The 21,929-nt window shown below is 41.5% G+C and overlaps 1 protein-coding gene across 4 annotated transcripts in view; it reads left to right on the plus strand.

The window, feature by feature from the left end:
- Positions 1-21,929, plus strand: part of tox2 (TOX high mobility group box family member 2) — an 89,659-nt gene that overhangs the window by 34,244 nt on the left and 33,486 nt on the right. For all 4 annotated transcript variants that reach the window (XM_070842545.1, XM_070842561.1, XM_070842552.1 and 1 more), the window contains one exon: positions 12,175-12,234. In XM_070842545.1, the coding sequence (XP_070698646.1) occupies positions 12,175-12,234 (60 nt within the window). The remainder of the gene's footprint in view (positions 1-12,174; positions 12,235-21,929) is intronic.

Raw genomic sequence — 21,929 nt, forward strand, 5'->3', positions numbered from 1 at the left:
TCTGCCCCCGCAACCTTTTCCTTTTCTTTCTTTCAACATCAATTATGGCTCTAAATGCCTACAGTTCATTTTTTAAAATGCTCAGTGCAGAGGGCGTGACCCCCAGCACTCTGCAGTGATCCTGCCATCCCTACATGTACTGGAATGGGGGGGTGTGGGGTTTTTCGTATTAGTGACTTTGAAGGGAATCTCTGCCCTAAACTAAGATGTACTGTTTATTTCACTGCTCATTGGTGTGTATGAATTGGTCTTTAAAATGTGAGCGAAATAAATCACAAGCGTATAATATTTAATTGGAATGATTGTGTGGTAAGTAAGAGCATGAGCATATACCATGGGGCTGGGCAATTGACCTTTTTGAATAGCTAATATCATTAACCTTTTACTGACCTGAGTAAGGAAATGTTAACTGCAAAGCTGGAGGTTAATTAGCCTAGCTTAGCATAAAGACTAGATGCAGGGGGAAACAGCTAGCCTGGGTCCATCCAACGTTCAAAAACCCACCAACCAGCAACTCCAGCGCTCACTTCTTATCACTTTGTATCTCATGTGTTTAATAATCGGCACACAAACAAATTATTTCATTTCAGAGGGAGAAACTCTGAGATGAAAACTGCACCCGGCACGGGACGAGCAAGAAGCACATACAGGAAGTCCCTCAAAAGCCACTAATTGTCATTTTACATTACTCCTGTGAATGGATCAAACAAGTGAGGGGTGCCATTGGCTGGATTTTTGGTAGTGCCCGGTTGGCTGTCGCTTCTATTCCTTTACGCTAAGCCAAGCTGACTGCCTTTTGGCTCGAGTTAGATATTTAAGAAAACACAGATATGAGAGTGATATTATCTCTCAGCACATTTTCCAAAAAGTCAAACTTAGTTCCTTAGATTTTTAGCTGTTGTCACACTTTTTGTGTGGTCCAACAAACATGTAGATTTTATTGACTTCATCATATAAAATATTTGCTCATCTTTTTCATCTTTATACCTTGTTTACATTGCATTGCATACATAAGTGTTTACTTGCTAGCAATGCTCGTTCTTGCCTTTTGCTGGCCAACTACACATAACAGCCACATATAGATCAGTGGTTTTTGTATCAAACCATCAGCAGGTATGTGTTGCACATCACCCACATGCTAAGACTCTATGTTTAGTCATTTCATCAAATGGAAATATATCACTTTATACACATTTCCTCTAGTATTTCTCTGGCAGTTTGGTATCTTTGGAAACTTTGGGACTTTTGGGAGTTTATTACAGCATTCTTGGGGCAAACATGAGTTTGCAGTGTCTGACCCACTACCCACCTACCTACTGAATACATGGTGTAATGTGTTCAAGATAAGTTTTATTTTCATCTATACATATTTCTTTAATGGAACTACAGGAATCTAAACAATGAAGCTAAATAATGAAATACAATGAGTGTGTAAGGTGATGCAGAGTGACTCTCAAAGCTGCTGGAGTGGAGGTTTGTTTTAGCTCTGGTTGGCTAACCACCAGCACACACTTTGCAGGGAATCAAACTGTTTGAGCTACCATTGTAGTTGTTGTTATTGTTGCTGCTGCTTTAGCTCCACTGCCTTGACAGTGATACAAAGGGTGAAGGTTCAGAATCTGCTATAACGCAGAGATGACAGGATTGTTTCAGAACTCCTTCTCTTTCTCTCTCTCTTTTTCCCTTGGTTTCTCTCTCTCTCTCTCGCTCTCTCTCTCTCACTCTCCCTTTGTCTCTCTGTGTCTTTCTCTCTTTTTCCAAGCTGATTTGGAGCCTTGCATAGTCAATTATGTAGGGAGTGAGAGATGGAGTGGGGGCTCCGGCTTCCATATTTTGGTGTGATATTAATATTGCATGAGTGCAATTCTGTAGCGAATATCTAAGAGACTGCCTATTAAGGCAGCAGCAGGAGAAGAATGTGACAGTCTCAAACACACACACACACACACACACACACTGTACATATACAGTATATATACACAAGCAGCCAGAGAACAGGGGTGAATCAGTCAGGATCAGGCACAGGTTGTTATAATTAGTGTTTTCCAGATTTATTTTGGTTGGATAATAAGAGTGACTCAGAGAGACTCATTTTCCTGTTTAATATGTCATGTTTGTTTATCTTGACATGGCTCACATCACACCGTACAGTGAGCGTGTTTGATGTTGGTGAGAATGGAGTGATGTTCCTCTGTAATTGTGCTAAGAATGGAATATTTTAACTAACCAACTGAATAAACAAATAAAACAGAGACACAAAACAAATGTCTGCTGCTGCAAAAAAAAAAAAAAAAAACCTTGCCAAGATAATTGTAATGTTGCAAAGCAGGAGTAATCTGATGGCAGGCTATTTATTTTCTGCTGCCGGGTGAGTATCAGTGATACATACAGTAAGTGTCAACAGTGACAGGCTGAGAAGGTCCCCAGTGATGACTGAGAGGCTCAGTGTGGACGCTAGATGCTTTTTGGGTGCTAAGTGGTGGTGACACAGGACGGTCTGTGATAGACGTCTCATTTTACGCCACTACAAATTGGCAAAAGCATCTGATTTTAAGATGTCATAAACATAACCCACATTAATACAGTTGGAAACCACAATAACACTTAAAGTGGCAGTTTTTTTCGAAACCTCAAATAATCAATGTAGTGTTAAGTGACATGGCTGAAATTAATGTCAGAATATTAAAGGGTATTTTATAATATCACAATTTGGAAAATGTACATTTGTACATACATTGAACTGTTCAACATTTATGCATTACATCAGACACATTTCTTCTATCTTCTATCTAGGGCTGCAACAAAAGGTTATTTCCTTTTTTGATTCATCAGTTTATGGCATTTCTTTTTTGCACAATGTCAGAAAAAAAAGTGACATGCCCTCATTTTAGATTTAAGGCTAATGTATTCAAATACCTTGTTTCATACGACCAAAACGAAAAGATATTCAGTTAACTATGATTCAAAAAGAGAAAAGCAGCAAATCCTAAAATTTTCAGAAGATGGGACGAGTGACTCGAGTCACCAATACTCTCAGCTTTGCTCTGGAGGAGCTGAACCTGGCCTAAATACACTTGCCGAGCATACTATTAATTTCTAAGTAAGTCAGCTATACAGTCATTCCCCTTTAGTCGTCAAATCAGGTAGGCTACTGCAAATGCCCTGTGTATCAGTAGATATTATTTTTCTCACAGGTCTTGGACTCGCAAACATGCTGAAGAGGTTTTCCTTTACAGTCTTTTCCCTTTTGCAAGCAGCATTGCCAGATGCTGTCAAAATCCCAGAAAGCCCGGCCTGGAGTCGACACAGCCAGTTAGTCCTGAGCCCAGAAGCATCACGCTGGGCCCGCCGTTGAACAAGTGCTTGGTGACCTTACAGCACCAGCTGGAGTTTAAAGAAGTCTTTAAAAGGCCGATTCTCCACAGTAATATCATCGCCCATGCCTCAAAGAGTCCGGATTAAGGCCCACTTTCCCCCGCTAAAATGTAACAAATGTGTGAAAAAACATCACAGCCAAAGCCAATACGGAGAGAACAATGGAGGAGAGGAAGAGGAGAGAGAGAGAGAGAGAGAGAGAGACAAGGAACAGATAGGCAAAAAAGAGGGAGGAAGAAGGAGTGGGAAACTCAACATCCTAACACCCCTCTCTCCCCCTCCCTGATATATCAATGTAGATGGCTTTCTCTGAAATTCAAATGGCAAGAGAAAAAAAAACAGATGAAAAAAAGAAACCTCTGGCTTTGGAAGGGGGTGGGTGGGGGGGTGATGGTGGTTGCTGAGAAAAAGACCTGCCATCTATGTATTAGTGCTCTGTAAATATTACATGAGCTCCACATTCGCTTAGTTGTTTGGCATTACTTCCACTGGATGGGTATATTATTTTAGAAACCATGCCTTGTTTATGGAGAGGCATGACCTACTTCCAGACACTCCTCTCTCTTTCTTTCTCTTTCTCTGGTATTTTTTCACTCTGCCCCCCCCCCACCCCCCTCTCACTCTCTTTCCCTTCCCTCTCTTTCTCTCCCTCCCTCTTTCTCACTCTCTCTCATTCACTCTCAATCTGCAAAATCTCAACTGGTTGTCCCTGCTGAACAATTACAAGGCAGAGAGACCCAAATGGAGATGTTTGTAGAAAACAACATGTGTATAATTAAGGTTTAATGAGCTCTTGTCAGGGTGGAATGTGCAATTAGATTGGTAATAAAAAATTCTGCCTGAATGCTAGTGGCAGAGGCTGGATGTGGAGTCAGCATGGCAGCGAATGAAAGAACAGTGAATTATTTTAAGCCCTATTGACAAAAGTAGACGTTGCTGGATGCTGCATTTAGATTTAAATACATGGTGAGGTCCCAAATACAGAAAGGTTTTTTTCCCTGCTGGTGCTATATTGTCTGTTTTTAAATTACTGTACTTGTGCAGACCAGCTTGGTTTCATGAGAAAACAGTTCTTAAGCAGCTGAAGTTATGTTTTATTGCTGCAGAATGAAGCAAGAGATGATAATTGTGATTTGAGTGGGCAAAGTCATAAATGTCATTTCTCACAGTGAGCAGTTTTTATAAGAAAAAAAAAATCTCCAAAAGCCACTCAGAGCATTCAGATAGCAGATACCTCCAAGAACGCACAATCATCTTAATTAGTTTGTTAAATAAAATGTTTAGACTTTTACCTTAGATCTGAATCTGCATCAAGTGTCACATTGATAAACAATTTTGGTTTTTGGAGAATACCTAAATTCTGTCCTGGTTAGTTTGTTCAAAATTTTAATTTCTAAGGAGGCTAATTATGGCCACTTAAGATGAGAGTGTTCCTGGAGAACCATCGGCAAGGGAAAGTAGGGCTGCAACTAAGTCTTGTTTACATAATCGTAATATTATTTCATAATAAACCATTTCGTTGATTATTTTCATCAATTATTAGATAATAGTGAAGAATTACCTGTGTATTTTGCCAAAATCCACGACAGTGTCTTCAAAATCTGGTTTTGTCTGACTAACAGTCCAAGATTGTTTATGTTTACTCATTCATCATATCTATATGCCAAAAAAAAGCTGGAAATCTTGACTTTTAATAAGCTAGAATCAGTGAATCTTTACTGAAACAATGAACTTATTAAAACAGTTACAGAATAATCTATTAATAGGTAATTGTTTAAGCTCTCCAATGGCATGAACATTTGCAAGTTTGCAGATGATATGCATCTCTGACCTTTTGACCAAATTTAATTAAGATATCTGGGTAGCCTGGTATCCATAGGAATAATGTCCATACCAGACAGTTCTGCACTTCATTATTACATCCAGTGCCAATGTTCAGTGCCAGTGCTAGAAATAGAGTACAGTTAATACAGCAATGCGGGGAGTCCAGGGTCTAACATGTCTGACTTTTGTGCAAGAGACTGGAGTTTGTGTCCCATCAAAGATCTGCATTTAACATATATTTTCTCAAACATAACCAATGTGCAGATATTGTAGAAAGCCAGGATTTTAAAAACATTGGCACTGGATGTAAACAAAACATTGAACCTGATCAGGAGTTTTGCAGAAACATCCAGTATCGACTTTATGTGGCGATCAGGTCATTCAGACAGACAGACGTTACCTCTGTGGCGAAGGTAACAATAGAATTAGCAAATACGAGTGTTTATTGAATATAATCAGCCCTCATTTGCTCTCAAATTGCCGCCTGGCATTTCTCTCTGGGTCTCTGCTGTATCTGTCCCAGAGACCCACTATTTTAGGGAAGGACACTTCCCCACTGGACCCAATGTCTTTTTAAATAAGGCACTTGTGAAGGCAAAAAAGGTATCTCGCTGCTCTTTTTTCCGCTCTATTCCAATGAACTTGCCGCTTGTGGGTCTGGTGGAGAGGATCCACATACACAAAAATCGTGTTTGGCTCTTTCTGAATTACTTGACTAGTCCCTGAAAGAGAGGGCCCTTTGTTGCCTTCCTCTGGGACTGCCCTTGAAAGGCTCCTATTGTGTGGTAAGCACTATGATATAATGCAAGTGGATTTAATAGATTTAATGGAACATGCAGACATGGTTCTGATGCCCTCGTGTGATGAGAAGCAGCCTGTTTTCAGTAGATCAGAACAACATCTTAAAGAAATGAAATGATGTGTCCATGTCGCATCGCTCCAGAAGCATGTCAGGCTCTGATCGTATGTCAAATATTCTTGATTGTTTGGTTCACGTGGAGACAATTTTCACATTACCACGATCATGTATGCTTGCATATGCAGCTTTGAGTTCTTTATAAATTCCTGTATCACTTGATGGTCCGTTTCTGTGTTCCACCTGAGTGTGTTGGAAGTCAAGGTTAGGTAGAGTGGGGGGAGTTGAATGTCAGCGATGTGTTAGCTTTGTTTTCATTGTGTTAACAGGAGCACAATGGTACGATTGTGTGGCCATCTGAAACCCTACACCTACCCAGAGCTTTCGGGGGTCAGAGGTGGGGGAGATGTGTGTGCCTTTAGCCTGACGAACCATGCTTTCTGAAAGACCCGGAAACCAAAGAGTAATCCATCCAGCATACTATCAAAACCATTCTGCTTTGCCAGCCTGCTTGCATACCAGATATGCTCATTCAGAGTTCTTTTAAAATGCTCTCATTTTCCAAATATAAATGATGCCCTTTTTTTCCCCTCTCTTTTTACCCATGTTGCTTTGTAATCTGTCTCATTATTTTAAGGTGCCATTTGAGGAGTGGCCTGCCTCTTGAAACCCCTCAGTATGATGGACAAGACCATAAAGCCAAGCAATAAACCTGAGATGAATGTTATATCTTAACACTGATAGAGGCAATTAAGTCCATCATAAGCGAGAGAGGGAACACGCTTCTCTGGGGATCCATTCACTTGCATGGTTTAACATGATCCCCAGCTAAATGCCTTATTTTATTTCTCTTCTCAGCTCACAGCTTACAGTGGAGCACAAATTGAGCAGATTTTTTTTTTTTCACACAATTTGGTCTCTCTGTCTGATCTGCCCTTTTCTGTCTGTCGTCATGTGCCTCCCTCTCTCTCTCTCTCTCCCCCTCTCTCTCTCTCTCTCTCTCTCTCTCTCTCTCACCTCCCTATTTCGCCGTATTTGTCATGGTAATGTAAAAAATCTCAGCTGCTCCGATTCATTTTGTGCTCTTTCAGTCGAGAAAGAAGGGCAATTCTGTTTTTCCTCACTACTTTCTGTGTGTTGTGGTTTAAAGGTAATGAAGACCATATTTCATCTGCATGGAGTTATATGACTGGGCGTGGCTGAGCAGGTCTGTTATGGGAAAATAAATATTATGGAAGGTCTAACTTTGTTATCTTTATCTCACTGGGATCAATGTGTGTATTATTGGATAGGATACATTACACAAACACGTAGGCATGCATGCAATGTGCACACATTCAGAGCCAAGTTGTATATAGAGTATGCAAACATGCACACACGTAAGGAAAGGTGAAATACACATGCAGCAGCAGAGATATCCACACTTATACACAGCCAATCTATATCTGCTTTAGAGCACCATCCCCCATGTTCTCTGTGCTATGGTTATGCCTATGTATGTGTGTGTGCATTCACATGTGTGTGTGTGTGTGTGTGTGTGCCTGCCAGCGAGTCACTGAATGCTCTAATGAACACAGTCCTGACACAGGTATTTTGACTGCTGCCTCTTTCCATCGGCACATTGACTGACATGCGATTAGTTACGCTGGGGTGAAAAAGTAGGGAGGCGCACACTGTAACCATGAAAAGAGACTAGGAGGAGGGTTGAGTCCTTTTCTGTACGTCTCTCCTACCTCATCTTTCTTTAAATCTAAAACATCCCTCGCTGCAGTTACCGGTGTGATTTGGTATTCAGTTGGTACAGTAAAGCACAGCTGGGCTCACAGCGACCTTACGAGAAAAGCCTCTCGTGTAGATCAATGCAGGTTAGCAGCGCTGTAGCACAGAATGCAAAGTAACCGTCGTAGTAGGAATATAGATGTGGTGCAAAACTGATCTAAATAGCTTTTTTCACATGTAGGGATGCCACATTATTGACACTAGGAGGTGAGTGGTGTATTGACAAGACTTAACTGATTAAATCCAGATTGTAAAGTTGGAAAGCAGAGCAATGACAGCTGATCCGAAGTCAGTATTTGCAAATATCTAGAGTTTAGAGAATCGATTTCAGGAGAGAAATATCGGTAAAGTCTGGTTATTGGTTTGATATGGTTTTATCTTATCACAAAACAATATACAGTTAGTTCAGTAACCTACAACATACAAAACACAGTTTTACCGACACTGGCATCCATTCTGCATGGCGGTGCTACATGAATACAGTAAAGGCGGTTCACGACTTCATCCTCTCAATTCAATATGCAACCTACACATACACATTAAGATAAAATTACACAAATAACCTGGCACAAAACCAAAAACACAGATATCCAAAACACATATCCATATGCTGCAACAAAGACAAACTGGATGTTACGCTTTGAATTTAAGTCACAGGATTTAAACTAACTTGTTAACCAAAAGTTAACTTTATTCCATTGTGGCACTGAGCACGACAGACTGGTACAGTTGGCAGTAGATCAACAGTGCATTTAGAATATAGCACAAACTAAACCAATTATTTTCACTCAGTAAAAATTAAAAATAAAAGATCCTGAGTCATATTTTCCCCACTTCTTAAAAAGTTCTATGATTATATAATTAAATTGTTTGAATCTATATAATTTTGAATCAGAAAGCTGCTTCTATAGGTGTGAGTCGTCGTCTGAAGACTTCAGAGTGCTGCATTTCTGTTGTGCTGTGTTTGAGTCAACAGTTGTTCTGTAACCTCTATGACTGTGGTGCACTTCCTGTATCAAACTGACATTGGTTTGGCTTTACGCAAACACAAAGCTATTTATAGCGTCTCTCCCACTTCATTTTCTCCCTCCCATTCTCTCCCTCTCTATCTCCCTCTCATGTATTTGCATTTCTGCTATGCAAACAGGAGTGTGGTCTCAAGTGCGTCAGTTGCACAGGCCTTACTTGTCCCCTCTCTTTCTCAAGCCTCAATCTATCTCCAAATTTCTCTCCTTCGTCCCCTCGCTCCACATAACACCCCTCTCCTCTATCTCACTGTAGCTTTCCACCTCTCTCTCACCTTCACCCACCCCATCCCTCTCTCTCTGTCTGTGTTTTCCTTTGCTCAATTGTTTTGCTGTAGATTTGACCGCTATGATTAATGACCTCAAAGCCTCAGAAAAGCAAACACAGAGAGACACGACAAGCTCGCCCTTACCTTACAAACCTCCTTTTTCCTCAACTGCCTGTATGTTCACACTGAGCACGTTATGGCTTCTTGGAAAAAGATATACATGATACGAGTCAGACAACATGAGAGAGAGGTTTTATATGCACTACATTTCTGCAGACAACAACCACCACCTGGCAGACGGAACTGCTTTCCCAGACCATTGCTGTAAAGCTACATGCATTATTAATTCTTAGTGCATTTTGTCAGCAATTCATTGACTTGTTAAATAATTGTGTACATTTTGTTATCATTAACATGTACAGTGCACTGGGTGTTCAATTGTTGACATTATTTCCCAACATTTCAGTGCTTTTGTCATTTTCCATGTGTTCAAAATGTTGAATGAACACCAGAGCAGGGACCACAGACGAAATTAACCTCATGCTCAGAGGTCAGAGGTCAAGTTCAAACTAGTCACGCATAGAGGTAGGCGTTCAGGGTCAAACTCAAGGGCATTTCACCTCAGTGGGTGCTTGAATATGGTACTTTATACTTTATACTTATAGGTACCAATGGTGACAGTGTATAATGCAATGGCTTGGAAGCCAGGAAGTCACTGCACCTGGCCAAAAAACATATACATATACATACATATAAAACACATAACATCCCTATAAAACTGCAATTTTTGTTGTGTGTGGATCGAACGAATGAGATATAACACAAGTTTCAAGCTTTAAAGGTAGGCAGGCATTTTTGTTTAACCTTTGGACAGCACTAGGCTAGCTGACTCCCCCTCTTTCCAGCTAAGCTAAGCTAAGCTAAGATCGGGAGGTATAATTCTTCTCATCTAACTCTCAGCAAGAAAGTGAATAAGTGTGATTCCCAAAATATCGTCCTGTTCCTTCAAGAAGGAGTCAGACTATTAAACTCAAAATGGCAATGGGTAAGTGCAAACACAGGGTCATGCTGAGATTTATTAGCCACTGCTTCTTTCCTCTCGATTTAGATATTGTTTGTAATTCTAACAACTCTGCCCTCAGTGCCTCCTTCACGTTGTGCTGCAGACTTTTGCTCTTTGACATTCTGTATAATTGTTTTCAACTTACCTTATTTTGCTCATTGAGATCTAGTTTGCAGGTGTGAAAGTAACCCATTCCAGGACACCATCGCCATCTAACATGATGTGATTAGGACAGCATGTAAAATCATTTGCCAGGAGCAATAAAGAAAATGATTTAATTTTCATTGCAGAATACAACGATTGTTCCTCCAGCAAACTAATAGTGCTATCAGACAGAAATCATTGCACTAGTAGTAACAGCTCCATCAGAGGCTGAATGATAATGTGGAAATGGAATTGGGGCTTCAAATTCAATAATGTTGCAAGGAACTGCCTTTGTGCTGTGTTTTGTTTGGTGCTCTGACTGTGCCGTGAAATAAAAATGCAAGAAAACTCTACTGGAGAGGAATCTGACTATAATTTAGATGGTAAAATATAAAAATTTTAGAAAAAATCTTCAAGATGGTTCATATTGAACTACTAAACAACTGCAGCACCGTAAATTTAGTCCCCGGAATTTATGGCTTATTACATGTGGTGAAATATGGCCATAAAAAAAGATTGTGGCCCATTTTTGGTCCCTGCTCACAGCTTGAGAAACACCCGTAGTAAGTTACTGTAGGCGCATATCCATCCCGTTACTTGACCTTACAGTAGCAGCAGTAATTCATCTCAGCCACTGCTAGCTGTCTTGAGGTGTGTTTTGTTTCCTCATAAATGGCTGGTGCCAAATAGTGTCAGACAGAGAAGCAGGGAAGGCCTCTGGGAGTGTGTGTGTGTGTGTGTGTGTGTGTGCATGTTTTTATGCCTATGTGTTTCAAACTGCGGCCTCTGGCTGTGACCCCAGTGTTAATCACACCACAGCCAGAACAACCACAAGCTCTATTGCCACTACTGCTGCTACAACCCTCCGACTCTCTGACTCTTTTCCTCTTTCATTCATGCTCTCCGTCCTTGCTCTCTGTATTTATTTCTCTCTCTCTATCCCTCCATACATACGCTCTCTTTTCAACTATCTTTCCTCCACTTACACATGATCTCAACCCACTCCTTTGCCATTAGCTCAGGGGTACACCCTCATCTTTCTCAAGCCCATAACCTCAAACCGTCACCTTTCCTCTTGTCGAAGCCAACCCTTTGGGCTTCTTGAGCTCAGTGTTTCTGAGTTCTGAATTACAGGGGTTGCCCTGTCTTTGTTTCTCTGGCAAAGTGCAAAAGCACAAAGGGCTGTTCTCACCTCTTGTAGTTTGTGTGGTCTTGATCACTAGCTGGGTTGCTTAAACTATTGATTTGTGATTGGTTGTCCATGTTACTGATCGGTAAATGTCATTGGCTTGGCGGGAAACAGCATCTTTAATCACCACCTCCATGCTAGAGCTGTGGAAAACCCACACCCACGCTTACCTGTCATATGTTGTTTGATATTGTAAGTGCTGCCTTTGATTTGATCTGACTGAACAACGTGCTGGCTGACTAACTAGATGGCCGTTGGTGCAAGTGTTGTGCTCTCAGTGTTGTGATTATCACTCCGTTGTCCCTTTGTCGCCGTGTGACACCCGTGGGATCGCAGCAGTAAGGTGTGCGCACACTTACACACAGTAAGTGAGTCTCAGGCTCTAGGCGAGCTGAGACGATGAGTGCGAGTTACACAAGCTTTGACAGGGCCTAATTATACATGTCTCTAATGAACTGTAATTACTGACATCCACCAGAGCATCGAGGTCTATAAGCCGAGGACTCGCAGTCCTTAGGGTGCTGTGTTACACTGTTTCTGCATCTCCATTGACTGACTGAAAATCTCTGTTTTCTGTCCCTGTTGTGATGTGTCGTCGCTACCTAACTGTTTCCTTATTTCTCTCTCTCTCTCTCTCTCTCTCTCTACAGTTTGATGGTGACAACATGTACATGAATGAAAACAACCATGAGTTCCTCCCGCCAAACCAGGTGAGTTCAAATTGCCGCTAATGGAATACCAGCTCTTTTTGTCTTATTTCATCTGTTCCCAGTGATTGTTGCCCGAGTTGTTGCAGAGCCATTTTCCTTTCACCATCATTCAGGCTTGTTAGGATGGACGACAAATTGTTGTTACTGAAACAACCGCAGAGTTATATGACATCAGCTGAAAGCAAAGGGACTGAAATCCTTCAAAAAAAATACTCCAATTAGTTCGCCCATGTTTTACACTCGCAGATACAAAATAAAACATTCTGCACTCTCTGGGTGAATTATTTCCTTCAGGATTGTTATATATGATATGAGTGTAAGTGGTCACAGGGTGGAAAAAAAACAAAAACACATCTAAAACCTGGAGTCTAACTACAGTAAAGTCAGACAAACCAATGTTTTAAACTGTTAATTCTGATTCCCATTACTTATTGCCTTTGCAACAATGACTCTTCCTCGGGTCCTTATTAAAATGTATTGCATGGCGTTGTTGAATACTCCTTTCTGATTGGTCAATCACGACATTCTGCCGGTTATTTGAGACACACTTGAGACCACAGTAGATGGGAGAAGATCATTTTTAAATCAATAAATAAAAACGAGTTTTTAAGTCAGTTTTGTCTCAAACTTTCTTCAGCACAAAGCTGCATAATAAGTGGGGTAATGTACCCTGACAGGGTTTTGCAATAATGACCGGCTCGCTGTACATTATCCCTTACATTCAGTATGATGACCACATTTTTTCACTTACACTTCAGATACTTAATCACCACTACAGCCAAACCAATACAATAACATTTAAGCCAAATACGTGACATATAAACACACACTTAATAGTGAAACAATGAAATAATGATAAATCTCAATTTGCAAAGAATGTTAGACACTATTTATTTTGCAAATTTGGTGAACAGCCTTCTTCAGAAATAACCACTTTGGTTATAAGACTTTTGGATTATGGGTCTTCAGTGAAAATATATATTTGCTGTCTTTAAAACACTGGAGCTGGAGTCTATCCCAGCATTCATTGGGTAGATGGCACTGAAACACCCTGGACAGGTTAGTAGTCCGCCACAGTCTACGTCAGACAGTCATAATTACATTTCTGCTAAGAAACCAGAGAACCCAACCCAGCAAAAAATATCTAAAATCCAAACTGAAAGTTCTGGGACCTTCTTTCTGTGAGGCAACACTGTCAACCATTAAGCTAACTCTGCCATCATAAATTTCAAATTTTCTATATTCCAATTATGCAATTATCGTCTGAGCACCCAATTTTCACTTTGGTAAAAGCCAAGCAGAAAGCGCTGCTTCACTCTGAGTGAGTTTTGGCCTCATTGCAAAGGATTTATTAAGTTAGAATGGAGAGGGAGTCAGTCTTCTTCTACAGTCCATGACAACCATGCCAGATACACTGTAGCACAGCTGGTCACGAACAACTGGGAGACCATATGGTTGTGTTTGGACAGGGGGATTTGTGGAGTTTGGGAATAAGCCCATCTGACATACACAGGGGAGCAGGGAATTTGTCCCTGTCAATTGCAATTATTAGAACTGACCCAAAGGCTACAGTTGTTCTATGTTTCTGTTGCATTTGCTGTTTTGCTTAATTTCTTAATGCTCTTGTTTGTTAAAGTATGGCTCAAGGCCCAGAACAAGGCACAGAGCTGCTTGTGCTGCCTCTTGCGCATGATTCCTTACATTTATTTAGATAACTGACAACAAATATGTCTGTCACAAAGCGATTTTCAGTAGGATAGGGCCGTTATCTGACAAGTTTCTCATGCTGGTACTCGGCTGTCTGAAGAATCTTAAGAACCACCGCTTTTATCGCCCATTTCGATTCAGCACATGTAGTTTTACTGCTGTGCTGATTGACTGATTACAAGTCGCGCTGATGTGCACAATGTTTTTTGCTAAATTACTGAGGGGCAGATAAAACATCGCAAATGTGGCAAAGAGGATAGACAGAGGGAGAGAAAGGTGGGGATCAAGGAAGCAAGAGAGAAAGAGGCAGAGGGAAATAGCGTGAAAGATGGTGACGGGATGAGAGACGATTTTGCTTTGCTCTGTGTTATACTTTGTTTACTCAAGATCTTCTCATATTTGACATGTGCCTTGCTCTATTCTCCGCTTCACCAAGTTTAGCCTCTCCTTCCCTCTGACAGCTAGTATGAGGGAGGGCCGTAGGGCTGGACACACACTCCGACAACAAAACACAGAGATGGAAGAAATAGAAAAATCACTCATCTTCACCTCCTTAGCTAATACATTTGATACAATTCTAAGCAGATCTTCAGTATGTTGTGTGTTCACATTGGAAAAGTCAAAAGTCACAAAACAGGTCAGCATGCATACTAAAAATGCTTAATTCTTGAAGGTGCTGTTGATGCCACTATGTGGATGGTGGTAAAGGAAGATCTTGGAAAACAAACAAACAAACAAATATGTCTTAAATCTTCGAGAGTTTTAATTGACAGTGGAATTCGAAAATCACAAATGACCCAGATTCATCCTTATAGTGCATTGGTTTTTTCATTTTTATAGTGCATTTTGTTTTTTTTCGTAAAACAAGAAAATAAAATACTTAATGATTTAAAATCAATCAAACTGCAACTTCAAATGAAACTTAACAAAGAGACAAAAGATGAGAAAAATGATTTTCCAAACTAGTTAATAGTAGGCTTTTGTTTTCACAAGCCACCCACTATGAGTTTGAAACATTGTGGGAAAATACTGTACATCAACAGCACACTTACAAACACTATATTATTTTAACATCCATGCTGAGTATTTAGAGCATACTTTATTTTGTCACCTAAAACCTGCTTAGAATTAGTTGGTAATATACTATGATAATTTTATGCAAGTACAGTAAGTGTGTGTGTGTGTGTGTGTGTTTCATTGGATTGTGTGTTTGCATGACTGTTTAAACTTAAAATACATTGAAAAAAAACTGTAAATGTGTTTATATTTGTGTTGTTTGCAAGTGCTGAGATAAAAATGGACTTGGTGAAAGTAACAAAGGGCTATGATAGCTGCAGGGATAATTTTTTATTAACTAGTTTTATTCCTCAGAACCAGTAGATACAGTAGCAGCATTATTCTCAATATATTCCATCTTGAATAAAAACAAATCATACTGCCTAAAGCTCACTTTTCTCAGCTTGCTGCTTTATTATCTCACTTTACTTCTCTATCTTTTTTTTTTTTTCTCACATTCTCTCTGACTCCCCCCCTCCTTTGCATTTAAATGCATTTGGGTCAGTGGTTCCACCTCCAAACTATGTGAAAGTGTGTTTCTCAGTGATCTGCTGCCTCTCACCTTATTTTCTCCGTGTAAACTCATTATCTAATCTGGATCACCTATTTAAATTCATTCCGCGTACATAAGGTGTATTCATATAACACATGAGCATTACTCTGTTGAGTAACATCAGATAGTGACGCGCTTAGATGGGTATGTTCTCGTGATGAGTCACAAGGAAACGGGGTCAGTGCCATTGTCATATCAATGTTCCCATGAGCACCGTAGTCTTACCCTGCTTAGTTTTCTATAGTGTTTCTCTCAGTCTCTCTCTCCCCCCCAGCGGAGTGACAAAGTGTTAGTGATTCAATGACAAGGTCACGGACCTTGGTCTTGGCATCAACAAGCTCTTTGTCTGCCCCTGTGGCCACTGACCATTGTCGTGGCAACAATGTAGAAAAGAGTAACCAGCGACGAGAAGCTCCAGCTCGTTCTGGTGTCTACACAGAGGTTTGATCTGACCCTCTAACCCCAAAATAGACACGCTAACATAAAATGTCTGCGGTGGAAAGTGGAAGAACACCTCTAAAGTAGAGGGCCTTTTATTTTTTGTACTATAAAGGTTTTAGCAGACCTTCACCTGAAGTGGGATCTCTCTTGCTAATACTAAACAGAGCAGTACGGAGCGATGTGATCAAAGATAATGCACTGTGGAGATGCCTTCTCATAGCTCCGCAGCAAAGTGAAAGAAACAGTATACTTCATCAGCACTTTACCTTGACAATGCTTTGCTTTGATGTCTTTCTCCCTGACTTATGAATTCATTTACCAGAACTGCTGTTTGAGAGAAATATGTCACAGAAAAAAAGAACACGAGGAGGAAATGGAAGGGGGGGAGAAAGAGAGATGGAGAAACTGCACAGGGGAATAATTCGGCTAATGGAGTGACTGTTTGGATATTCAGCAGAAGTAGGAACGGAGATTATGATCTTGCAATTAGCGTAACAAGGTTTTATTGATTGGCTGCCGCTGTAGCGTCTTTGCTGCCAAGACGCTGCATGTGGTTTTAACATGCACAGTGTGTGTGTGTAGCCCAGCCAGTCACACTAGTCCTACTACAACCAGAGCAGAATCCAGCTCAGTGTTACCATCGAGCTGTGGCCATTTCCTGAGCATCAAAGCTGAAACATTATGGATTGCCAAGTTGAAAGGGTCTGTTTGAATCCCCGATGATAAAGTGGACTACATTTGCATTTTTCGCTCACTTTTAAGTTAATGCACTGCCCTCCTTCCTCTTTGAGTAAAATGCAGGTATAAAAAGGCTTCTGGTAACAAGTGATTTGAAAGTTTGTCCCCCCTGTTTTGCATGTTGAGAGTTCAAATGATGTTTTAACAGTAACGGTTTGATGCTATTTCTCGTCTCAATTATTATGTTGTAAGTCATTGCTGGCAAGGATTACACCGGCCCCTTGGGTGTTGTAATTGTAATTAGAGAGGCATTTGAGTGCCAACAGCAGATCTGTGAGACTCAGAGAAGCAGAGACAGATTGTGGATCGATGGAAGGTTTTTTTTTTTCTTTTTTTATATGGCAGCAAACAGATGTGATTATGATTAAGTTTATAAAACACACTGACTGACTGAACTTATAATGAGGCCTTCGTGTTATTATTAAGTGTTTTTAATGAGAGATTTAGTGGTAAGAGCCCTTGTTAACAGATATGATCAGATGTGATGTCTATCACACAGTTTTAGTGTCTAAACTTGTAGAAACTCCAGTCTGATAAATGTGATAAAGTCCTCCTCCACAGCTCCCCTGTGCCTCTCATCTTTTCCCCATATGTTTTTGATGAACCAGTGTAGAACATGATCCCATACTCTTTTATGTCCAACCTTTGACAAATCTATCACCTTGTCCCTCTATGCTCTGAATTAAAGGCCCATTCCACCTTTCCAGTTTAGATGAGTAATTCTCTTGTTTGGCAGCAGCCCAAAGCCCAGCCAGCCCGTCTGGAATCTCGGCGGATCCTGATTGGTCAGGTTCAGTCGTGTGTGACTGACAGGAAGCCTGCTGATTGGGGGAGACGGTATCTTCGGATCGTTGCACTGATTAAAGCCTCGCGGCGGCATTTTGTAAACTCCCGCCGTTCAGGGTCCCCGCACCAGCGCCCTGGCCCTGCTGGTCTGAATTACAGCTCGGCCGCATTAGTCTGATTTACAGCTTCCTCCCGCTGTTTAGACTGGAGCTGGGGACCAGAGTGACAGGCTCCTCCTCCCCTACACTTCCACCTGCCCCCTCCTCTTCCAATTGATTCTTCCACTTTATGCCTCACCCTTCTCTCTTCACCCCAATCATCCTAATCCCCCTTTTATGCCACCTCACCTGATTTACCTGGTTTATACGTCCCACTGGCCTCTAACTTCCCACTAGTTGTTCTGCTGTGTTTCTCCTTTCTTTTCCTCTCTCTCCCCACACTCACCCTTTTTGTCTCCCCCCCTGTCCTTCCTTCACCCTTTTCTACCTTCCTTCCAAAGCCCACTTCCCTCACTCTTCCCCTCAACTCCTCTCCTTATCCTCCTTTTCTCAAATGTCCCTCAAACCTATGACAACATCCATTTACCTTTCCCGCCCAGTGCCTCTCCCACCTGCCCCCCCCTCTCTCTTTCTCTCTCTCTCTCTCTCTCTCTCTCTCTCTCTCTCTCACTCCCTCACTACATCTTTTGTGAAAATGAAAACAAAGAGCAGCCTGCCAAAATATTTCTATAGCTGTTCGCTGACGAAGCAGGGAGCGGAGACAATGCAAAAAGATGTGCAGGCATATTTGTCGCGGCAGCAGAAAGATGGAAAGCTCTCTCCCCGTGGCCTTTTTACAGTCATTTGGAAACCCCTCACCTCGCTCTCCTTCTACCTCTCTCTCTTGCCCTGTTTAAAAGCCCTCTGTTTGAAATACTCATCTGACATGGCACCACATATAAATGCACAGCTGTATATTTGTGTAAGGCCCTCGCTCTGCCAAGCGGTCCATCCTCCTGTTGCCCCAGGTGATCAGATGAAACTAATGGCAACCTTAATGTGTTTGTGTAGGCCTTTCACCCCGTTGGATAGAATGATGCAAGACCAAACACTCACTCTTGTGCTAGATCACATGCCAGAGTACTACGAAACACATGAAATGGTCCCACATTTTCATAACCACAGAGATTTTCTTTCTCTTTAAAAAATGAAATGTACAAAGTTTCCCGTGAACTGGTTTGCCCCTGTTGCTGCAGGAAAAAAAGCTATGGGTTATTAGAGAGGAAAATGTTCCATTGAACCAAGATTCATTAGCAAAAATACTTGGTTAATTATTGATGGAGTATCTTCGAGGTATGAAAAAAGCCCAGAAGCTGACATCGATCCATGTTGACTTATTTCCTCAGCTCGGAGAAAGTTGAAATAGTAATATAATTTTTCTTATTAAACTGATTAAAGCAGAGCTCAGCAAAGATATTAGTGGAAAGCCTGAGGGATACGGCTTTTATATTTATACATTATATTTATATATTTGTGCGTCAGTTTAAGCCTCTAGTCGTGGAAAACAGGTGGAGTTAACCATGTAAGTAATGTAAGGGAAATGCTTGAAGATAAAAACCCAGTGCACTTTTCTGTGCTTGAATTGTCCCGATACAGTTAACGCCATCTAGCTGCCGTTGCTAGTTGAGTCAAAAAGAGCCTGCAATAATGCTAGCAGCTCTATTAGCTCATGCTAATGTTAGCATGCTAACATGCTGATGTTTTAGCAGAAATAATGTTTAACGTGTTCACCGTTGTCACCATGTTTGCTAATGCAGCATTACTTACAAAATGAGAATGATGCCAATGTCATCACGTTTGAAACCAAAATACTGGATAATTCAAATGAGTTTGGCAAAATCACTTAATGGCAATCCATCCAATAGCACTTATATTTCAGCCTGGCCCAAAGTAGAAGACCGACTGACATGGCCATCCTTCAGGGTTAAGAGCTGCAAAAATCCAGTTCCTGTTCAGATTTCTTACTTGTAAATATGCTGCAATGCTGAAGGTCCCTTTGTGGACACTTGTGTGATGCACTGAGTATGAGTTGCAGTGCTGAGTTCTAGTGAGAGACAGGGAGGTTCATTGACAACTGGAGAGCTGTCTCCTCCACTCCCCTCCACTCCCCACCAGCCTCTTATTAACAATGGCACCAAGAGTACGAGGGTCCAGATGTTAGTCTCCTGCTCCCACCAGCTGTGCCAGCCTCCGATACACAGCCTCATTGACTCTGAACCAGGGAGGGGAGACACTTAAGAACACAAGAACACCACACACACACACACGCACACACACACACACACACACAGACACACACATAAACACACAGAGCAGGCAGTCTCTGACATTAAGTCTTTGTTTAAAAAGAAATACCTACAAAATGTTCACAAAAGCATTCAAGAGCTATTACACTCCTCGTCTTCTGTGGGCGAAGAAATGCATGCAGACACACATTTGTCACACAGATTAAATGACACACACGCGGGCACACAAACGCACATGCAGTCTCACCAGCCACATGCACTTTACACCCCCCCCCCCTTCTCCTGGTGCATAGCAGAGTTATTTGTGGGTGACAGGATCCTAACAATTCTCAGAATAATGCACGTTTGTTTGGATGACTGCGCCATCAGCGCTCCCTTTGTTATTTTCAACATTGTTAGAGTCAGTCGGTACTGATCCACCAACCCTTTATTGTGCTGTTTTTTGTCCATTTACTTGCTCTTATAACAATAATTAGTTTTGTCATTCAGACACAGTAGCCCTATTGTCCACATGCTAATAATGATTTTGACAGTGAGCGTAGAAAAGTAGATAACTGAAGAGTCATTAAAAATTAAAAAACAGTTGACTAGCTGCTGTTTTTTTGGCCTTGTCGAGTCTCGGGGCGGCCGCTGCGTGGTCGTAACTCAGCAATAGCAGTGGCTGTTGTTAAGCCCCGCAGAGCAGACAGTGGTGTGCCAATGACCAAAGTTAAAAAGGCTTCCCTCTCCAGGAGACATGGCTGCTGCGAACAGGAAGAGACAGAGGGGACTCTGGAAATAATACTGCGTGTCTGCCAATGTAACATTGTAATCCTAGATTCACCCTGTCAGGCAATAAGTTTGATTATCGTCCTCATTTGAAATGTTGGATTCATCTCCCCCCCTTCTATCTCCCCCCCTTCTTTTCTGCTCCTTCCTCTCCGTTTTCTACTCCATCCACTCTCTCTCTCCTCCTCCCCTCTCCTCTCCTCTCCTCTCTTCTCCTCTCCTCTCCTCTCCTCTCCTCTCCTCTCCTCTCCTCTCCTCTCCTCTCCTCCCCTCCCCTCTCCTCTCCTCTCCTCTCTCCCCCATCACCCACAGCAGTATCAACATCGGCATCACAATCACTCTAGATGACTATTGGGAAACCTGAGCAATCTTGTGCACCCATGGTTTGTTTTCCAACCGCATTAGTGGAGATCACAGTTAAGTTTTCACTGACACTGGGAGGCATCTGCATATCATTACTTCGCAAGGTCCTGAACTCTTCCTGTGCACACAACACAAACCAGCAGAAGAAGATACTAAATACACGTATATTTATCAAACAATAAAACCTGTTGTTATTCCTTCTCAAAACTGACAAAACTTAGTTGTTGTTGTTGTTTTTTTTGTGCCACCGTTACATATCTTATTCTATTCTATTCTGTAGTCATTTGGGAGCCATTTAAATGTTGTTTATGTTCCAGTTGAATGTTCAGCAATAATGATGTGGCCGTTGTTGCTGACAGCACTTCTCCATTAGTCTCCTCTCTCGCCAATATCAAGTGTTATTAGACAGTGTGGAAGAAACAGAGACCGACAGAGAAAAGAGAAAAACAAGAGAGAAGAGGTCAGTGACACATTTCCAGTGAATCAAACTGATGAAGAAAAAAAACGAGGGGTAAAAGTTACATATTAGGCGCAGAAGGCAGCTGATATCTGGGCGCTTGCATCAGTTCGCAGGGTAAAAAGAAATTGTGCGAGAGACAGACAGAAACTGAGGTACAAGGGAGGTTGTGTTTATTATTTGATAAAGCCTCCCTTATAACCTCAGCATGTTGTGCAATAGCTCTGGCTCTCCTTCAACTCTGCAGTGTGCCACTTCAAATTAGTCGCTTGTGGAGAGGGCCTGCCCCGTCTTTGCAAAATGCATTAGTACGCCACTCAGAGCCTCATACAGCCTAGGGTTAAACACAAATTATATCATTTCTGTCATCCAATCAAATCACAGTGACCCCTTGACCTGCAAGATGAGTCAAATGCATAATGAAATATGACATGGCACAAAAGCTCTGATTCTAATCTGCTCTGACACACGATCAGATGAGGATGACCTCCTGACCTTGACTGACAAGTGAGACGAGCACTGGGAACAGGATACACGAGAGA

This window comes from Pempheris klunzingeri, chromosome 2 (assembly GCF_042242105.1).
Source record: "Pempheris klunzingeri isolate RE-2024b chromosome 2, fPemKlu1.hap1, whole genome shotgun sequence".
Taxonomy (NCBI): domain Eukaryota; kingdom Metazoa; phylum Chordata; class Actinopteri; order Acropomatiformes; family Pempheridae; genus Pempheris; species Pempheris klunzingeri.